Source organism: Prinia subflava, chromosome 13, assembly GCF_021018805.1.
Source record: "Prinia subflava isolate CZ2003 ecotype Zambia chromosome 13, Cam_Psub_1.2, whole genome shotgun sequence".
Lineage (NCBI taxonomy): Eukaryota > Metazoa > Chordata > Aves > Passeriformes > Cisticolidae > Prinia > Prinia subflava.
This window is the reverse complement of record NC_086259.1, coordinates 12,502,240-12,524,253: the sequence shown is the minus strand read 5'-3', so window position 1 is coordinate 12,524,253 and position 22,014 is coordinate 12,502,240. Positions and strand designations below refer to the sequence as shown.

At 38.7% G+C, this 22,014-nt stretch overlaps 1 protein-coding gene across 3 annotated transcripts in view; it reads right to left on the bottom strand.

Annotated features, from left to right (window-relative positions):
- Nucleotides 1-22,014, bottom strand: part of SMPD3 (sphingomyelin phosphodiesterase 3) — a 104,154-nt gene that overhangs the window by 34,063 nt on the left and 48,077 nt on the right. The window contains exons 1-2 of one of the 3 annotated variants that reach the window (XM_063410857.1): nucleotides 9,123-9,300; nucleotides 88-1,709 (exon numbers count right to left, since the gene is read on the bottom strand). In XM_063410857.1, the coding sequence (XP_063266927.1) occupies nucleotides 88-1,419 (1,332 nt within the window). In that variant the 5' untranslated portion in view covers nucleotides 1,420-1,709; nucleotides 9,123-9,300. Of the gene's footprint in view, nucleotides 1-87; nucleotides 1,710-9,122; nucleotides 9,301-22,014 lie in introns of those variants that run through there. The other 2 variants (XM_063410858.1, XM_063410856.1) reach the window with 2 other exon arrangements.

Here is a 22,014-nt window from a genome sequence, read left to right as displayed (position 1 = left end):
GAGGTCTAAAGAAATGACAAAATAATGTAACTTCATAACTTGCCACATACACAGAGTCAATACTTACAGCCTCAAAAAGGCTCTTACCTTGAGAAACAAGGCTCCCTTGGAAGCCAAGGAGTCCATTCCTCTTCCATTGGGGTAACAGTGATAGGCAGCATCCATAACAGGATAGCGGCTGGCAAAAAGTAGACCACTGTTCACAAACTTAAAGCTACAGCAGCCGTTGCAGCTGTAGACCCCAACATCATAGACGATGTACTCAAAATAGTGATGGAGCTGCTCTTTCAACTTCTCCGCAGCTCTTTTGTCAAACACTTCCTGCAAGCACAGGAAGTCCAGGTTGGCAGGGAAGAAAGCAGAGATCTCATGGTCAAAGGTCTCATCTGTGTGTTTCTTTTTCCGCACTGAAGTCTTCTTCATGATTGAAGCTTTGTAGAGGAGCTTGTTGTTGACAGTGCTTTGGTCCACTGTACCATCTCCAACACGGACTTTGACTAGGGACTCTCGTGAGGCAGAGCAGCTGTCTAAACTCCCAGAATCTCCTTCCTTCTGTTTGTGGTTTGGTGTTTTTGAGATCTCTGCATCACCTTCCAGTGAGGGCTCTGGTGGGCCAGTGGCACGAGCCTGGCCGTTGACGGTGTCTGCATCTGTGTCTGACATGTGGCCATTCTCCTCTCCATTGATACGGACAATGCAAGTGTTTTCTTCTCCCTCATGTGGCTCTCCACTTCCACCTTTATCTTCTCTGTTCTCCTCGCCGTTGTTTGAGCCACAGTTGTCTCCTTTGTATTCCATTGATGTTGTCCTTTTGATGCCAGCATTAACAGTACGGTTATCTCCAGCCTGGGGGGAGACCAGGCTGCTGAAACTCGCTGCACTGATGGATGTGTTGGTAGGAGAATCTATGTAGATTTTAATCTGTGGCCTGCTCGCCCCATTTCGGATCCTCCGGCCAATCTCTTTAGCCCTGGCCTGTGTGTTGAAAACATTATTAAATCTTGCCAGAGAATCGGGCAGCAGGCAAACGTTGGCACTGCCAAAGCAGAAGCTCTTCCCACTCCCTGCAGCCTTCCATTCAGTGAGCAGAGTGGCTCCATTGGCATGGTTCTTGTCTTTCAGCCTGGAGTAGATATAGGGCCTTCTGGCTGACTGCAGCGGGGACCAGAGCAAGAAGCCAATCAGGGCGAAAGGAAGAGAGGCCACCAAGAGTGCCAGGTAGATGGGAGTGGTGATAATGATGCAGAGTGCATGAAAATAGCATGGGTCATCTGCTCTTTGACGTTTTTCATAGGTGGTTGGAACAAAAGAGCCCACGAGCCTGTCTGCTAGCCAGTAACATGGGAAAATCAGGCCCCAGGAAAAAGAATGCAGAAATGACAGAAAGCTGTTGGGAAATGGAGAAGTGTATAAAACCATTGCAACTCAATTATGACAACACTTCAGGGCCTACTACATGATGTCACTTTGTCAAGCATCCATAAGAACACTGGGAGAGGGCTGGGGGAAAAAAGGTCCGGTCGGGAGTTGGTTTTTTTTACCAGTGAGAGTCAACAACAAAACTTTAAGAGCACCATTTCACTGTGTTGGAGTAGAAACAAAACAAGGCAACTGTTTTCGTCTGGCTTTTTGGCATCTGTATTTGTCAAAGGATGTCATTGTTCACTGGGGGCTGCCATAATGAAACTCTCCAGAGGCAAAACAGAAATCTGCAGAAACAAAAGACAAAACATTGGAAGTTTAAGTAACACTTATTGGAAGTTTAAAGCAGATTGAGTTTCTCTCACAACAATTAAAGGTTTATAATATATAGTGTATTTAGATGAAAACTGGAAAGGTTGGATCAAGAGAGGATTTGGGGGTTTTTTTGTTTTATTTCAATTATTAGCTTAGCATAACTTTACCACTCTTATGCAACATGTTTGAGTTCAAAGAAATAAGGGACAAGCCAAGTGCCAAATAACAAATGTCTGGCATTTACTCATTGCCAAAGGCATTTTGGGATGTTGATAATACGGGGGAGCCTGGCAGATTTGTTTTCCTGAATGATTTTTGGATTCTTCAGCAAAATGCTCAAAAGTGACTCTGGCATCTACATATCAGATAGAAAAAAATAACCTAAAACCTGTCCAATTATGTCATTACCATTAGAAAAGAAAAAACTCTAAAGGAGTTATTCTGTTCTACTGGGTGCTTAAAATGCTTTAGAAAAGCCCTATTTACATAATCACTCAGCAGACCAGAAAGATTCTTGTTTACAGCGGTGCCAAGGATAAACAGAACGTTGTGTTTGGGATCTGTGAAGTGAGGACAGACTGCAAACCTTATATCTAACTTTCAGGCTGACAACCTTCCCGGTGAAAGGTGTAGTCATGTTGCAGAATATAAGGTCAATTTGGCTTTTACTATTTTAAATAACACACCAGAAGAAAACGCAAAAGCACAATGGATCCACAAAAAATTGCCTAATTAGGTTTTCAATAGGTATTTCCTTGAGTATATGATGACAGGATGTTACAACTCCCTGGGGAACATAAAACCAAGTGACAGTTTTGTAGCTAGAGCAGTCAATGCCTGCTTGGTGATGTGCTGAAGTTAAAAAAAAAAATCAATTCAACACAACTCTTGCCAGTTCTGTTATGGACTGCAGTATCAATAATCTACAAGATAAATCTACAAGATAAAGCTGTGCAGCAAACCATGAAACACCCAACTGAAACAGCTTCACAAAAGCAATTATCCAGATTGTGGGGACGTTCTATGTAAAAGGAATTCATGCTTACTGTAGATCCAACATACTATTGTGTATTTGTAAAAATGGAAGAAAAATTAATGCAATCCCAAAGCTTTTCATAGGATAAGATTGCACAGCACACATCATGAAGCAAATTGGTTTGGACTGAGGTTTGTTTTAACAGCTTTTAGCAAGAACGTGATTCTTTGTAAACACTAAAGGCTGTAGGATGGCTCTAGGCCACATTGGTGACTCCTACACTTCCTCTGTCTTAAAAAGGGAGAGTATCTTTCAAAATCAGGAGAGTTTTTGACCAGGTGCCAGCTGCATTCCTCACTGCCAGCTTGCTGAAGTGAGGAGGCAATAAGAATTTGAGTACACACTTGTATTCCATGCATTTTATTTCACGAATGCTAATAGAATTCCTACAGTTCATGACACAGAAGTACAAAAACTCTGGCACCACAGCAAGTTTTGAAATATAATAGCAGGACAAAAGGGAAGAGGGAATCATTAGCTGGATGTCCTTTAAATTTTTGCATATTGCAGACAGAAGACATATTCATGTCAAGGTCCTAATTAAAAACCTTTTTCTTGCAAGGAAATTATTATCCTGATTTATTAAACTTACAGATTAAAGCAATCACAAAACTTGCCAAAGCTCTGTTACAGACTCACTGACACACACACAAACAGGAACTAAGTTTCCTACTCCTCGCTAGAAAATCCTATGCACTCTAGTGCCTCAAAGCCACCCAAAAAAAGAGAATTAAGAGGGTCATGAGAGACAGATTTTATCTCAACAAGATCTTAAAGGGTGAGGGAAGGCACCATGTGAGTCAACAGGAACTTGGAAAACATGACGTCAGTAACATCTCTCCTAATGCAATGGTTTAGATGGAGCCTAAAGCTAAAGTGCCTAATTCCTTGTGATGAAGGGTATTACTTGGTAATCCAATGCTTTATTCATTGGGGTTTGAGAGATTAAGGGAGAATTTAAGATATTGCAATGAAACAGATATTTTTGTATGCTACAAAGACGTAAACTGCAGCCTCATTTGGTGGTTTTTATTACTTTGTGGGTGTTTGAAGGCTAAAAATAGATTTTATTTAATTTTTTTTATGGTGGCAGTATAGAACATCTCAACTTTAGTGACAACAGGACATCAGGCAGAAAGGTTTCAAAGATTTTTATGATTATGCCCAGAAGTATGATAGAGACATCATAGATCAAAAGAGATGTTTCAATAAGGTTATGAGAACAGTCTAGATATGGTCAGAAGAGTTTTAACTTCCTTTTGCTTAGAAACTACAATACACTTTCAAATTCAAACAACTAAAATTTCTTTAAAGGTGATAGTAATATCAACTGTATTTCTAAAACTATAAGTAAATCGCTAGCAGAACAGTTGGTTATTTAAAAACAGAATAAAACTGCTGAAGTGACTAACTGATTTGGAAAGTTACCCTATAGGTAACTTCACATCATCACTTACATATACGCATTAAGACTAGTGTTTCTTGAATCCTGATAGTTGGTCTCCAGTGAAAATTTTAGCAATATTTCTCTAAAAATGAATTCTAGAAGAGCAGTTTATTTAGGCTGTGGTTTTTTCTTACCGTGATTTCCTTATTGGCATTGTGATTTGAATCAGAGAAGACAATCTCACAAAAATGGTCCCACTACACCACGTGAAACAGCAAATATTAGTGTTTGTAACTGAGCACAGGGGAAATGAAGATCTGAGGTAACTGAGGGAATTCTCACTCAGGCTCTCACGTCATTCAGGCTTATTAGACAAACCGCAACTTAATTTTTGCTTTCCTCACTGTTCTCATCTGGTTTTCCTCTCAGACACACTTCATAAAATCTTCCTTCCTTTCTTCAATGTCTTTCCCCTGATTATTCTTATACATGCTTTTAATTAGAGTATAGTTCAACAGCTAACTAACCTTCTGGAAAAAAAAAATCCTGCTCCAAAAGGCCAAAACCACCTGAACTGCTTTCCATGCTTGATTACATGACTGTAATTACAGAGATGCAGCCATCTCAAGGGGTCAGTGGCTCTAATGAAGATGTTTTCTTGCTCCCCTGTAATCACTTCACAGCCTGATGTTTTAACTGAAATCTGTCATCCTGGCTGAGACTCATTCCATGAAGGAGTTCACAACGCAGGCTAAGGGAATTTAAGCAGAACTTACTGGCTCACCTTCCACCTAAGTCAATAACAATTTATAGCTTAGGAAAATCTTTGCAAAAACTTAGTAAAAACATGGGTCCTCTTTGGTATGAGAAGCTGGATTTGGTGAATCACTAGTACTGATGAATAAAGCAGAACCCATTCAAACTGAGGATTTGGCAGGAGAAGAGAAGGAGGACGATGTTTTTGCAGACTCGCTGTTGCAACATTCATTTACCAGTTTCTGCCTAAACTCTCTCCCTTCTTTCTAAAGAAGGTAATCAAATAGTGCCAGGCTGCTCTGCAGCTTGTCTCTTCTGTCCATAGGCTGCCAACAGGCAAGAAGTTATATAAATAAGATGTCTAACTTAATTGAGCTAACCTGTAATAAAATAAAATACTAAGAAGTGTGAATTTACAAGTGTGACTGAATACAAGTGATATCAGCAGTTAAGCAGATGTCTGCAGAAAAAAAACCCCAAGCACCCCCACAAGTTCAGGGAGCTGCTCAAGCCTCTGGCATATTTAGGGAGTAGACTTGTGATGATGAAATCTCTGTTCAAAAGAAGGAGAGATCAAGCACTTGAGCTAAATCTTCTTAAGGAGCCCTTGGAACCTCAGTGATGCCTGTCTCTGAATGTCTCTAAAAGCTGTCTCTGAACACTGAAGGAGATGTGGTGTTTTCATTAAGCACAGTTGAAGGGAGCTGATCCAGGGCTAGGAGCCCACTGGTGCTGGAGCCCAACCTGCCAGAGCTGGCTCAGCAGTGACCAAGGTCCCTGTGGTCACCACAAGGACAGTGTGGGTGAGAGTCATCCCCTTCATCTGACAAAAGATTGACTGGAGCTGCAGAGAAATTGGGCTGGCCTGGTGCCCTACGGACCTCCTTACCCCAAGTGGGGAGCTTTTCTCTCAAAGTGCTGAAAATTTGTTTGTGATCACACTGTAAAACTTGCTCTGAGCTTTAGAGTTACATGGGCCATAGCAACAGATTCTCATTTCCAAAAGCAAGTTATCTGAATTTGGTAGTCCCAGATCATATTCCTAGGCCAAAAACCATACCCACACACCTTCTGCTACCTAAATAAATTGGGTTATGTTTTAAACTTAATAAATTCAATTATGTTAATGTGTGGAAACACAGGTTAAAAAAAGATCCAATCAATTATGACCCATTGAAAAGTGTTAAAAACATGTCAGGTTTGTCCCTTTTTTCTTTCAAAATGGATGAAAAATGGAAGCTGAATGCATTATTGCAGAAAACAATCAGCTTTCATATTCCTGCAAGCAACACTGAGTCTACCCTGACACAACAGATTATACTTGCTCAAAACTTACATCCAGAGTCACAAATGCAGAAGGGACATATCACAGCTCTCAAGCCTAAGAGAGGTTTATTCTTTACCTCACACACAAAAATATTCTTTACCTTTACATACAGACTGCACTCCCAGCAATGAATGCTGTGTTTACACACCAGCTGTACTAATTGCTCCCTGGAGGCCTGTCCCAAACCCAGAACACTTCACCAATCCAGCTCCAAATTCTAAAATGCACCTCCAATGCTTTGTGCATTCTGTTACTGACTGTGAGTGCACCAGTGCCAGCCTGTGAACATCAGCTAACTAATCAAATACAAGCCACGTGGGAACTTTTTACAAGGGCATTTAGTTCTACTTCACTGGAGGGCATGAAGACACATCTAAAAATCTGGACTCCATAAACTTTCTTCAATTATTTTTATTTCAGTGGAAACAGAAGCAGACTGACAGTTTCTGTTGTATTTTAGAGGGGCCAATGCCACAAATGCCTCTAAAAATATCACGGTTATGCAAACCAAGTAACAACAACCAATGTCAGTTCTGATCTGCAAGTACATTACTTTAAAACATGAGTTTGAGTGCACTGTTAAAGTAACTACTTCAGAATTCATACCAAAAAAATCCTAATCAGCTGAACTGTCTCTTCTTGTACAGGGGACAATCACATATTTCCAAATTATCAATTCCTATTTGTGGCCTTGGGAACTGGTAAGAAGTGGAATCTATTGCATATTGATGGATGAAAATAACTGCAAATACAGAGAGCTCTAAGTTTTCAGAAAAGCTTTGCTATCAGGCAAGATTTAGACCAAAAAAATAGTTCATCTGACCACTTGGTGATCTCACTCAGCACCTGGAAAACTAAACACTCACTGTTTTGAGACCTTATTTGGTGAACTTCAATAGTGAGACAACTGCAGCCTACAAAAGTATGAATCTGTGACACTAAGCTCTGTTTATACAATAGAAACAGAATGGGCTCTATTTACAAAATCACCTTTTAGTGTGCTTTAGCCTCGTATTTTACAGGAGCTGGAGTAATTCAATAATGGCTAAATAAATCTGATCCTTGTAGATGGTTTGTTTAACAAAACTCAGTGAGATGGAACAATATTGGCTTTAGGTGCACAAGACAGAAATGGAGATAAATTTTTTCCTACTCATCTTTCACCATCTGAATCCTACAGAGGTCTGACTACAGCTATGCCTTGCCCATAAATTATCAGGGGGTGCAGACTCCCTGTAAAATGAAAAGCTGAACTTTCTCAAGCAGCACTTTGAGCCTCCAGGCTTCTGGTTACTCCAAGACAGCTCAATAGAAGTATAAAGTAATAATTTTGCCCCAGAGTGGATATTTTTTATACGGTTGAAATTGTTCTTAAATATGGCAAAGAAAACCTTAATCTACAGTAAATCCAAGACAAATTCCTGCCCAAAAAATCTGTTCCTGTATAAAAAATGCTAACCTACAAGTCTCAAAACATTTTATAAAGGAAATTAAAATACAATGCGACTGAATTAAAACACAGCTACACTTATAAAGAAAATTAAAGTACATTTGGTCATGTTCTACTTATGGAAAATTGGAAAAGCAGAGCCTCTGTAACTCGGATAAGTTTTCATGGAAACCCCAAGACTAGACTCCTTAACTCACAATTTCCAGCTCTACTGTCAAAGGCGCATTTCCCCAGGACCCAGAGATCTAATTGCATGGTGGTAATCATAAAAAAGCCCAGCACTGCTGAAAACTCAACACATAAATATCAAGTCCTTCCCCCAAAACTTGCTACGATGTCAAGCCACTCTGACAAAAATGCAAGAATTCAAACTCAAGCTTTTTATGATCAAATTGCTCCAAGAAATGTTGAGTGTTTTTGGTGCATATTCTCATACAGCCAATATGTCTATTAAAATACTCTTTACAAAAAAACCCTCCAGCAACCAAAAAAATCAACCCAGAGCATTTGACACTTGCAGCTTTTCAAATGTGATAGCAAATTCAACCAAAGTAAATTCATGTCACTGTAATGCACTGGTAGACTAAAGTGTGCTAATCCTCTCATATTTTCTTCTTACAGAGTAAGACATAAAAGAAGACAGAAAGTGATTTTTTAATGATTTGTTAAATGATTTTTTTAAATTACCCCATCCAATCACTTAGTGCTCTAAGAGAACACTTGTTGCTATCTTTACATAAAGCATAGCTAAATTTAGCTCAGATATTACAAAGATACTAATCTCTCAAATACTCGAGAATGAATTACTTAAAACCACAAAATCTGTGTGGTGACTTGTCTTAAAACCACCCCTAAGAAAGCAGACAGAAGATGTGCAGGTTTTCTCTAGGAAGCCTCATGGCTTGTTCTAACTATGAAACTTCGCTGGCTACTCCACAGCAGCACGCTCCTCCTTGTTAGGCTGGGCAGCTCTGGGAGAACAGGGGTTCCTACAAAGACCCATGTCAAGAATATTGTGACTCACTGCACATCCTGCTGCTACACATTTGTGCAGACACCCCTGCAGAAGCCCGGGGACAAGGGGCTGATTGCAGGTCTCAGATGGCCGGGCAGACACGGAGCCAGCAAGGATCGCTGGCAAGGACATGCTGGGAGAAACAAGGGGATGGGGATGGGGAAGGGGCCACAAGGGAGGTAGGGAAGCACTTTTCTGGGATAAATGTCCTGGGAATAAGCACAGCACAGCCATGGCATTGAGGGTTGAGAGGCAGACATGGACCAAAGGCCAGATCAGTAGGGGAAAACAAGACCACCCCTGACCCTCAAAGGACTCTGACCCATTTCCAGACACGCCAAGAAGAATGAACTGCACACTGTAACAGCTTGCATAGAAAGTGAGAAAGTTACCTCCAGGCTGGGGGAAACCTACCTGTAAAAACCTACCTCCACAAAGCCCCGGTGTGCACATCCCAGAGTGCTGCATCAATGCTGGACCCAGCACTGGTGATCTTTCTGTCTCTCCCTCTCTCTTTCACTCTACCCTTTATTCAAAACCCACCAGTGTGTTTACACAAGAAGATAAGGGACTAACATACCAATTTCCATGCCAAGTGTATAATTTACCAATAAAACTGTCTTTTTAAAAGCCTCTGACATTTGCGGTTCCTTTTCAACCACGGGCATATACAAATCTTGGGTGCTTCCCTTCCCTTCAGGGTGGAATGCCACAACCATGCAATTTTTTTTTTTGAAATGTGTTTGCCACCAAAATGACATTCTTGAAAAAAGTCTTTTTGACTCTCACAAGAACACAAACCAGAAGGACTGCAATATGTTTCCCACTTATCCCAAAACTCCCTTCACTTTTTATTAACCATTGCATTACACAGAAAATGCTGATCCTTCACCTTCCAAGACATCGTGACAAACTGAGAATATGCTCAGTCTGTTCTGGATGCCTCCCTGTTACAGCACAGGAAGCAATGTTCAGTCACAAAGCATCCTTTGAAGTCTTCTGACACTGCCTGATAAGAACCAGGTTTCTGGCATTCTACACCAAATTGCCCAAGAGTCTCCCATATTTTCTGCTGGCAGAACAGACCTGGCCCATGCCTTGACACTTTCAAGATTTCAGGTTCCAGGTTTCAGAGATCTCTACTCTTCGGACATAACTGCTTTTGGGCATGAGTTGGGAAAGGACTTGGTAGAAAAAAAGTGAACACAAAATTGGAGGTCATACTGGGAGAGGGGAATCTTAATTCTGATCTAGAAGCTTTCATATCTCTGTGGTAAAACAAGAATAAAGGGTAATCTTGCTTTTTGTAGTATACAAAATGTATGGTTAATCCATACCTCACCTAAAATATCAAATTATATTGCTGTTAATCAAAGTGATCCATATTTGGAAAAAAACCAAGAAAAGCTATGCTGAATCCCCAACATTCTACCACTTCTAAATCAAGAGAGTAGCATAACCCAGTAATAGAATCTGGCAAAAATCTAAAAGAATAAAAACAACGAATGAGTGCAAATGAGCAGATACTTGAGTGGGGTATGCATATGCAGATACAAATTTCACCTCACTATTCTCCGGACTTTTATTTCCATAAAAGTTCAGCAAATTTTTGTAGTTTTTTCTGTTATTAAATGCATTTGTAAAGATCAGGACAATCTACAAATATTTCATTTTACACCCCATTTTTTAATTTACTCCTGGAATTAGAATGAAATCAGGAAGTTTCCTATATCGAGAAGAAGCAAGAGGGACAGTGTCTGCTTACATCTAAAAAGACCCTCTGCAGTGTTCTTATCTGTGTGATCACCAACAAATGAAGTACACTAGACACTTCTCTTAGCCATCAGCAGAAAAGTATTTGTTTAAATATTTAATATGCTTTTAAAAATGTCTACTGAGTCCAACCTTTACTATATTTTTTATTGTGACCAAAAGTAAAATGTTTAATTGAAACAGAAGTTTCTTAATAAATAACCAGAAGCTGTGTGCACAAATGTGTGGTATTTCAAGGTCAGATTTTTATGCATGGCATTCCACACATGGTATTTTCATACACTAAAATATAAAGCGAGTTAAATAAGATCTCAGTCCAAATAACAAAACTGTAAAGAATCAGAAGTGATGACTCCCGCATAGGCCTGGGCCTGTCTCCAGTATAAACAACTTGATCTCAGTATTAGCTTTAGGGTGCAAAGCAAAAATTCTAGATGTTACTGCTGCTTTTAGTCAGGTGAGCTTTACTGTTACAGTGGTTCAGTAAGAAAATACTATGGATATACACTGCTGTTCCAGGGGGGTAAAAAATGAAGTACATTAACATTTGATCCAAATATGGTCAGAAAAAAAAGCCAGACTTTTTTTTTTTTTTACCATACCTCTGATGCATATTCACAGTTCACAGTACAAGCAATAAACCACTTTTTAAAAAGTTGTTTTTAGTAAAATCTGCACAACGAATTCTATCACAGCAAGATAATTAGGAGTCTGGTTTTACAAGGCCTGCACTGACATTTTTGTCAAGTTTGTCTCAGTCTTTGGACAAACTGTGCAGTCCATTATTATCAAAGAGCATCCTCAGACATGTAAAATATCTGTGTAAATAATCAGGTTCATGCAACTGCTAAACAGTACAGCATCCACACAGAAGAACTGTCAACAGCAATGCCTAAACTGTAGAGACTTTTCCTACATATTCCAAACCAGCATAGTCTTGTCCTGCTATTAAATAAACTCATTTTCCCTATGATTCACTTCAGAATTCAATTTTTAAGAGTCATTTTGCAGAGCAGAAATACATTTCTAAAAATTCAATTGCTTTTAATAGAAAAGCAGGCTTTCATATATTTGATGCTGTGTTCTTGGAAGCAAAGCTCCTCAGCACTGAAATGAAAATCATATTTCAGTCTAAGTTTGCATTATCTCCTGCATGTCACAGGACAGTTGCCAAAGAAATGTCAAGGAAAAAGGTGGAAATTGTGAAAAGCAACATTTTTGATACTGGTAATCTCTGTGGCTTTGGGTTATCTGATTCCCACTACACGACTGGAGATGTGACATGCCAAGAGCCAAGAGTTCATGTCTTGAATGGCAAAGCTTCACTGATAAAACACAAATATTTGGGGTTTGGTTTTTTTTTTAATTAAATTATCCTTGTTAGCTATTGGTTGCATTTCTATTTCTGCTGGCTGCCCCTAGCCTGTGCTACACTTTTCAGGACATACATATACTTGAGTATTGCAGGCAGAAATGCCCTTTGTTTATTAGCCATAGCTTTTACTCCTATATTGCCTTTAGTAGGACTGCTCCCAGAGATAAATTTGCATTAGTGAAGCAAATGCATACTGGGAAAGTGTCAGAGAACTGTTAGACAGAATCATATTATTTGTAAAATTCTGATTATTATTCACACCAAATTTTGTAAGATTTGATGTAGAAGGAACATACTGTTAATATCTTACATAATTCATCCTGATCACTTAAATAGTTTCTTAAAACAGCATACCCTGGATGCCAGCTTTTGAAGTGTCTAACGAGGTATACATAAAGAGGGCAATAATTATAATGGGGGTGTAATGAGCTTCAGTATCAATGGGAGTCAAAGTACAGTAGATTTTTATCTCAGATAATTATTGTTATGTGCAGTAAATGCACCAGCAAAACTGAAGAAATCAAGCATTTGGATTATCTCTAGTGAAGGGAATTCAAAAAAGAGAATATTAATTTTAATTCTGACTTTGTTCTGTGAATCTGACAGGTGTTAAGCTGCTAAATCAAGAGACATGAGGCCTTGTGTAAGTGACATAAAACTATATTATACAGCAAACACAGCAGAACTTCCAATTCCACTGTGCCTTGGCTACGGGTGACAAGAAATCACTTATGTCTATGCAACTAAACTACAAACCTTTCACACCAAAAGGACAACAAGTTGCAATCTGATCAGGAGACAGAAGTGCCCTAGCTCTGAGTAGCAGAGTGCTACCACAGAGAGACCTGGGGAACAGCACAATCCACACTCCACACAGCCACTCGAAAATGAATCACCTTCTCCTAGGGAACAGAAGGCTTTAATTTCCAAGCCACATTCATTCACCCTCGAGCCCTACAGCCAAAACAACCACGAAGTCCCTAAATATTGCTGCTGCATTTTGTAGTAAATGTTACCAGGCTGGTCAGGGCCCGGCTGAGATCACTGAAGTGGCACAGAACATTCAGCACAGGTATCACCAGCTGGTTACACTGTTCACTCTGCTTAAAGGGATTACTGATCTGTTGTGTTGGACTCTACTAATGGCCAAAAGCTGTAAGGCCATTACAAGCAAGATCCAACCATTTCAACCTTCCACAGGAAAAAAACCTTTTCTGTTAAATTTTAAAAAGTTGGTGTTCTGGTTTGGTTTTTTTCCCTATGCATGAATAATTTTTCCTTTGTATCTCAAACTGTCTTAAGCATTTAAACAAGTCATTTTGTAGCTGAGATCAAAATTGCTCTCAGGATTTATTATCCTTAAACTTAATGAAAATTATGACTAGCTCACTGAGGCAAAGAAGCCTGACTGGTAAGCACTGAAGATGGTAACACTTTGCTGCTCACTCAGCTGATAACAACTTGATTTTCAGCATTATGAGAGACTGAGTAAACAACTCACATAAGGCAGCTGGAGAGCTCCAGCCTAATCTTGTAAAACCAGTGTTGGAAAACCACAAACCTGTCAAGGTGCTTTCATGTGCTGCTTGGCATATTAATTATGTCATTAGCATACCATGATTTTTATATACACCACTGGTAGATACATCAATGAAATTATAAGCAACTAACAGAAGAAAGGAAGGCATGAATAGAAGCTAAGTAAATTCAAAGCAAATTCATTCCAGTTCCAAACCCACTCCTCCAGAATCAGAGGTGTTCTTTGAAGTCAACTGTAACTTAAATGCAGCTTAAACAATTTTCCAGTTTCTACATAAACTAAAATCTTAAATGATTTTCCATTTTCTACAACCCAGTATTTTCTGTGCTGCAGCATTATCTGAAAACAAACAAAGCAGAATGACAACAAATAAAAGCACTAATTCTATGTTTGTGAATATTTCTTGGAAACCAAATAGCTGGCTTGTTTTATCACATTCATCCCTCTTTTCAATTGCAAGAACTCTGACAAACGTGTTTTGAGGAAACAATTGCTGTTGTAATTAACACCGATATCTCCAGGCAGGCTGGGGGCTGCTCCCTGTCCCAGGCCCCTCAGAAGCTGTTTGCATTCCCCAGCTCCATTACAGCTGCTTGCTGCAGTTATGTAATACATATTTATACATGACTTTTTATGTAAAATACTTCACAGTTCCCAGTGCATGTTAAGTTAGGAGCCTATTTTGAAAGTTGTTCACCAAGTCCACCTACAATAGCTCATACCCACAAATCCACACAAATCAGATTTGCAATGAGCAATTCAGCCAGGCCCAACCCTCTCTCAGATTGTAGCTGTGGCTTTCCAAGAACGCCAAAATCAGCTACAATCAGTGTCAGCCTCTGAAGAAACTCATGCCATCTATTTGTGGCAACAGCCATGTGAAAGAAATACTTCAAAGGAAAACTTGGCTTGGTAGAGGAAAAAGGATCAGGAACCTCAAACTCCAAAATACTCCGGGCAGCACAGACACTGATTATTTTATAGGACAGAGCTCAACCCAAACCATTTCTCTACTGCGTTGTACTTAGCATAATATTTGAAAAGTTGAAATAACTGAAAGGTTTATTTGCTTTCTGGGGGGACATTTCTAAAAGTAATTTTAATTTTTTCCAAATTTTTTTCTTTTTTCTACCCATTCATGGATCTTTTAAGCAACCTCCTCACTGGGGCTCAGAAGATTCTTTTGTAATCTTGAGATATGTTTTGAAACATGTTTGGAAAAGCAGAGTAATACTCATCAGTACCAGTGCTATATTTTCAGATAAATCTCAGAGTAAAGGACTTGAATAATACCAAACAAGGAAATGCTGAGGATTATTTGATACTGTGCCTCATAAAAGGAGGCTGGAAGCTGATGAGGGTTAACTACTGCCATTTCAGTTTCATATGGTGAGGCTGGGGCAGACTTTACACTGTAATTCAATGAAAAAAAATCTTATTTATAAATGGATAGTCTAGGAAACTTTCCCATCAAATACTAAAAATAATCATGACACAGGATGTGTGACTCAACAGTTTTGCTTTATGATACAAATCTACTGGCCCTAGTTTTTAGTGATTTACTAGGTATTGAACTTATTTGTCCCCATTTCTTTTTCCCTATGAGCTGTGAACACATCCTTTTTTTATTTTAAAAAATACTTTAAATTATTTTTATTTCTTCATATTTGGTGAATATAACTGAATTATTATTATTGTTATTGTTGCTGTTGTTGTTGTTGCTATTACTTTATGGAAATTCCCCTAATAGCAACAAGTTAGGTATAACTACACAAGAAAAAACTAATCACCAACAAAATACTTTGCCATACACACAGAAGGAAACCCAGATCTTACAACATGCCTTTCTTTTTAACTCTGCCTAACATTTTCTGTTTCACAGTTTTCTTTTAATGCACACAAACATGTGAGTTCTGCTAATACACCATGTTTCTACTTATTTGTCTTTATACAGCATATGTCTGCTTTCAACTTAGCACTTCTACCTGTTTTCAGGCTTAAAACTCTACTTTCCAGATATGCTAAATTAAAGAGAAATATTACAGGAAGGAACCAGAGATGTGTCTTGTCACTAGCTTTCATCTCGGAGAGACAGTTAATTCCATCATTGTTATTAATTGGACTGTCAGGCCAGAACAAAGGGTGACCTCTCCACAGTAACCCAACACTGTAACTTTACAAAATTTGCATGATTCTTTTCTATTGTATCAGGAAGATAAATGTTATGATCAGAGTAATGATCAGGTTATGGCAGCAGTACAGGACAAAGCACTGATTGCCAAACCTCGAGATATGCACCATTTCTGACATCTGTGTCATCCCAGTTGGGGTCCCAGTTCTGACCCCACCCTGCCTTTGCCTCCTTGCCCACTGCCCAACACAAGCACACACAGTGATCCAGAAAGTTCCCAGCAGCAGGAGCTGGGGCCAAGCCACAAAGCAGAGGGAGGTACTGCTCCTGCATCTGTCACCTGCCCCTCCAGGAGCTCTGAACCTCTGTGTGCCCCTCCTCATTCCCTGTCCCCTTTCCCAGTCCTGCCTGAGTTCTGTGCTGTGATGGATCTCGGGTTTAGGCACAGTTTGTTAGGGAGGCGCCTCCCTGATCAGGACCCCAGGAGCTGTGAACCTCAGCTGGTCAGCATATCAGAAGAGAACACATTTGAGAAGCTGTCCTCTGAAAATAGATAATGTTATTTTCTGAGGCAAAAATCCACTGTGCTACTCAAGCAACTCTCCCCACTGAGATCAGTGAATTTCTTGCCCTGTGTCTCACCCCTTCACGATAACCTTTTATGAGTGCAGTAACTGTCTATTTTGGTGCCTTTGATGGAAAAATTATTATTCATTGTATAAGATTTCCCATCATATATATAAAATAATATATTTCATACTCATCATATTAAAAACGGATGCATTTTCATCAACATAATTAATGTTTGTTGTATTATCACTCAAATAATTGCATACAGTTGTAGCTGGAGAACACCACAGCTCTGAAATAACACTCTTCATCCATAGATCAATGCAAATGCAGCTGGTAATTCAGCTTTTGTGAACAGGTCATCAGCATGACTAGCATATTAACATCTCAGCCAAGGAGCAACACTTAGAGGCATTCTTTTAGAGGTTAATGAAAGGGCTTAATATGCACTTCAGCAGTGATTATTTCCAAGAAATTCGTTAAAGGCAAATGGGTATCACTTGAATTTTAATTCAAATTCTAATTTTAATCTGACCAGTTATTGTAGGTGTTGCTTGACTGTTAAAAATATATTCTTGTTCCTGATCCCATTGTACCCTGCTTAGATTTGTTCAAATTAATTGTGTATGGTGTTACTGATTAAATTCCTGGGGAAAAAACACCAGACTCATACATAATGACTAATTCTCTCAGGTTATTGATCCTAAGTTCAAAATCATTATGTCAGTGCTAATGCAGAATACAGGGAAGACAGATGCTATGTTTGGATCATAGAGAAGGCTCATACCAAGAGCAGCAGCTTACAGCAGCCTCAACTATTTCACATTAAAGACATACACTGCTAGATAACTATTTTGCATTAATTTCCCCTTCCCACTCCCACCCCCCAAAACAAATTCTGACAAAGCAAATAAATACGCCTACCCCAAAGAATCATTTGGAAGCATTCAGCATATTCATATTATTCCCTGTAAAGACGCACACTGGAATCCTCCAGTGGATTGTCATTAGAAACAGATTGAAGAGCATCACTTGCAGTGATCTAAGCACCAAGGGAAGGATCAGATTCATGCAGGCAGCTACCTGCTGCTGTGCAAGAGCTACAATTATTTCTCATATTCCTTCAATAGGCTTTGTCTCTGGTAGGACAATCCTCACCTTTCAATCTGGAATTTTGAGGCCTTCTTAGAAATACATTCCCAGAAAGATCAGCCCCTTGAGGCAGAATTGCATTATCCCTTGATTCCTAATGCCCCTGGTAACTGCACCCTCACTCACAGCTTCTCAGCAAAGGCAACCGGCTGACAGTGCAGCTACCAAAAGAGCAGAGACCATTGTGCAAATGCAGAGATCCAGAACAACTAAAAAATTTATTCTATCTAAATACACATAGGAATATAGTAAATAGAAGAAGGAATTTAAAGAAATTAATTCTTTCAAATTCTTTCTTTATCTTACTGAGGGAAAACATAAAAATTTATCCCAGTCTCCCTATCTTCTAGGGAGAAGGCTCTGTTTGCTTCTCAGTCACTTCTTGTGTTTTCACTTTTAACCAGAGGTTTGTTCAGTCTGAGTGTGCTGAAACTCTTCAGCTCATATTTAATATCACATCCTGAGATACTGAAGATAAAATTTAAAGCACCATTAGCAGTCAGTACAATCTACTGAATGATGTCAAAGACTCTTGAAAGCTGCTCCTTGTCTCCTGCAGACAGAAGAGGGGAACTTAGCAAGAGATAACCCTTTGCATGCAAATAGCAAAGCAACATGAAACAGTGAGAAACAACAAAAGAGAAGCAAGCAATCTTATGTTGATAAAAATAATGCTAGAAGCTCCCAACAAAGCAGTAATGCTGCTTATTTAACCAGCAGGATATTGCTGCCTGTTTTTCACAGGAACAATGCTGTTACAATATCACTCAGAAATTCTGTGTTAAATGCTCTCCAGCATTTTTAAAAATGTTCACTGTTTATCAGTTTTTTTGTTTTATGTGCTTGCACTGGAAATGCTAACCAGAATTTTTTCTCCAACTTGAGAGTTTTTAAACCAGATGTAGTTAGCAACAGGCAAAAAAACTCTACCATTACTGAAGTTACACAGTGCATGAGAGGTGAAACAGAATCTGAATTTATTCCTTTGCAAGGGTTTGGAAAGAACCTGCCTTGACAGAAACATTTTGCATAAGAAGAAAAAAATCAGAGCTCCACAAACAGTGGAGAAACACACAGGGATTTCTAAATTTTTTTTTCATTTTTCTTATTTATTCTGCTTTATTTTTTAATTTCTACCTCTTAACATTCTAGAATGTATTATCCAGTGTTCTGTACTTCCTATATTGTGCACTGGCTTTATGGAGGCATGAGGTAACCCTAATTATTTTAATTAAAATTTCTGTTTCCATCTGCAAAGTTATTAAACAACTTCCCTTCCTACTGTTCTAATTGTATATTAGTATGTTGAAAAAGGCATTTTTAAAGTCTTTAGATAATTTGTTAATATTGTAAATTGAATAAGTATGTATAATAAGTATATAAATTAAACATGACACATAGAAACAAATCTTTCAACCTCTGCTAGGCAAAATTTCTATCAAATTAAGAAAGTTTTACCTAAACTATATCTAAATAAGAGTCAACCAACATTCCTGGATGTATTTGCATATATTAATATTGATATGCAGAACTGCTAATCTATTTTGTCATCACTCCTGTAAAAGCTGTAGGAAAGAATTGGTGGATTCACTGTGGTGTATGTTTAACACTGCCAGTTCATGCTTCCTCACAGTATTAAATTATTTTTATTTTATGATACAAAACCTTCCCAAAAGCAACAAAAAAAAATTTAAAGTAATCACAGATAATGTGCAAAGAATAAAAAATACTTAATCCTCATTAGGAATCTCTCTCTCTTCTGTGTACAGAGAATGAAAAAGGGCCAGGGAAGAGGAATTTCCCTTGTGTAACTCTCTTCTGGAGATTAATTCAATATAGTACATGCCCCTGTGGATTAAGAAACTCCAGATACATTAAATGTACATACACCTGTTCATTGTCTCACAGATATGGAAAAAAAGGAGATCTCTTTCAAGAGACACTAAGAAAAAGAATTGCGCTCAAGAAGGAACTAAACTGCCTGTCCCTCTCACAGCAGGAAAACCTCCTCCTATTAAAATAAATGCTACTGTAATGGCAGCTGATCTGCATAATGTTATGGTAACACATGCAGTTCCTTTCTCTGAACAAAAAATGTTGTTTTTCAAAATTAACTTGAAATCAACCCACTAAAAATTGCTTACAATGAATAGCTGCATTACTAAACTATTCATAAGAGTTAGCTTGTATTTCTGTCAAAGATAAAGATAATTTATACTATAAAATTAAATGTTCCTTGCATCTTGGAATCATAGTTTGTTGTGCTTTGGACAGACATTCTTCAATAGTTTTAGTGTCCCTTCCAAATTGGTAAGAGGTTTATATACAACCTGTGTGCCAAGCAGTGTTCATTTTTGCTTTTAGAAATGAAGCTGGCAATAAGTAAACTGGAAAAGTTCGCAAGTCTTCTGAATCCTGTTCTCAGTTAATTGTAAGTGCTCTTTCTTTTCTCCCAATTTCTATGTAATTCATTACACTTCAGCTTTTCTTGTTGGTCTTGATAAAACCTGACACAGTCGTTTTCTTTCTTCTTAATTAAAAACATTTTTTACTTTGTTGTAAGGTTCTGGGAATGACTTTATTGTATTTGGCAAAGGAGGATACCTGAAAGAAAACTCCTCTGTGGGCCTTTCTGTACCAGGTCCATTTCTCTCTGCCTGAAATTGTGAGGCTTTGTATTTGATAACCCAGATGGTCCCTTCTAGTCTTGCATTCCTTAAAAAGGACACTGAGTACTGTAAACTGATGCCACATGGCACACAAAAATCACAAAATTCTTTAAAATGTCATGTAGCTACTGAGCAAGTTTTAGCCCCATTAATGCCATTTCGCAAAAGGAAAATTACCATTTTCAAATGCAATTTGTGTTAACAAGCCCTGAAATCAGAAGATTAAGCTAGTTTTACTATTAAGCAAAGGCATAAATGCAGCATCTCTCCCCCAAATCTGCAGCAGCACAAGTATGATTGTTGAAAATAAATGAAATACAGAAAAACATGGCATTTCACTAGACGTGATGATCCTAAAAATAGTCACCAAGATGTATTTTTGTGTGGAAATGGGTATTTGACAAGTATATGAAGAGCACTTTCCATCGGTATTGTTATGATCTAAATCCTGTCTTCAAAGGTTTTACAACATTTTTGCTGCCTCGTCAGGGTGGCAGCCAGGGTCTGGCCTCACAGGGATCCCCCACACGGTATCCAGGATAAGGAAACAACGCAGCTGATTTTGTACCCCGGGAGCAGCCCTTGTTCCTGTGCATATTCCATGGAATAACCTTCATGGAAGTTATGTGGGAATGTGCAGTTCAAGACTTATAAGAGCTTTCAACCTGACAGACAACCCTGACTACACAAAACTACTGCTAAGATGTGATGCCAAGAAAACAAATGACTTCAGCAGGGATCCAAGGCAACATGGTCTAGAAGCTGGGAGTGAGCTAGGAAGGAAACACGAAGGAAAGCACCAGCACCAAATCCAGTTTGCAATAAAGATAGAGATGCACTCTGGAAAATTCAATACACATTTATGTAACAGTCAGCGAGGATCTGAAGCACCCCTCTTTGTTAGGCACCTCTTTCAGGGTACACACAACTCATCCTTTTCAGGGATCCACATCAGGTATCCAAACTCTCACTGTGGCCTTCTTTATACTAAGAATGCATTTGAGAAAGCACAAGTGAATTTATAAGCAAGTTGCTATTAAGAATTAATTAAGGTTGTTTGTCCTGAAATCGTGAGATTTGAATTATGAGGTGTTATCAAAGGTTTTCAAAGTCTTTCTAAATCATCCTTGCTCTCACACAAGGGATTTTTCAAAGGCACAAAGAACAGTTTGGTGCTCAAATGGCTTTAAAAATGTCTTTGATAGAAAGCCACCAGGGAAGTGAGTTAGGGTTACAACTCTGACTTTTCCAACACTACAAGTCAGTCCTTTATTTCTCCTCTACAGAAAGAGCAACAAGTTCCTTGTAATTAAGAATTCCCCACACACAAGGCATTGAAGGTGGGATTTTCTGATCTCCTTAGAAGTCAGTAGCTTAAATAAGTCTAAATCTTTGCTTTGCAGGGTTCACAGAGCTTCCATCATAATCTTTACAAACAATCTCTTCTAAGCATCTCTTATTTAAATCCTCTTGTATCAGCCCACAACAGTCATTTATTTAATGATTTGTTGGCTTTCCCTACTCCCCCACTGATCTATCAGTGTGGTCAGTTAGCTTTTTGTCCTTTATAGGATCAAGGAAATTTTAACCCAAACATCTCCAGTATACAGCACTTCCCAGAGAATATTAGTCTAAACAATTCCAAAATACAGCAGAAAACAGTAAAATCACTCAGAGAGATAGGAAGCAGCAGAACCTGGAGAGATGGGAGGTCCCTGCTTCCTACCCCCAAACTATAGGAAAATTGAAGGAAGATATAACAACAGGGGTCTCCAAAACACATCCATCACAACAGTCTTCTGATTTTCTCTGTTTGTATTTGGGCTGATTCTTATTTAAGGCTGCTAGCAGGCTTTTGCTGTCATTTACCCAGCTACACTTACCCTATTAGGCTGGGATAGGATAAAGATCAGAGAAGCAGCAAGATCACAGTTCTCCTTAAAAGGATTGCAAAGTAATGACTCCAACTGCAAAGGGTCTTTGTTAATGCATTTATAAACTAAATAACACTTCAACTCTTAGGGTATGTGTTACTGAAGTCCATGCTTTGCTCTGTCAGACATGCAGATAAGCACCAGCTGCAAAGTTTGGAAGGG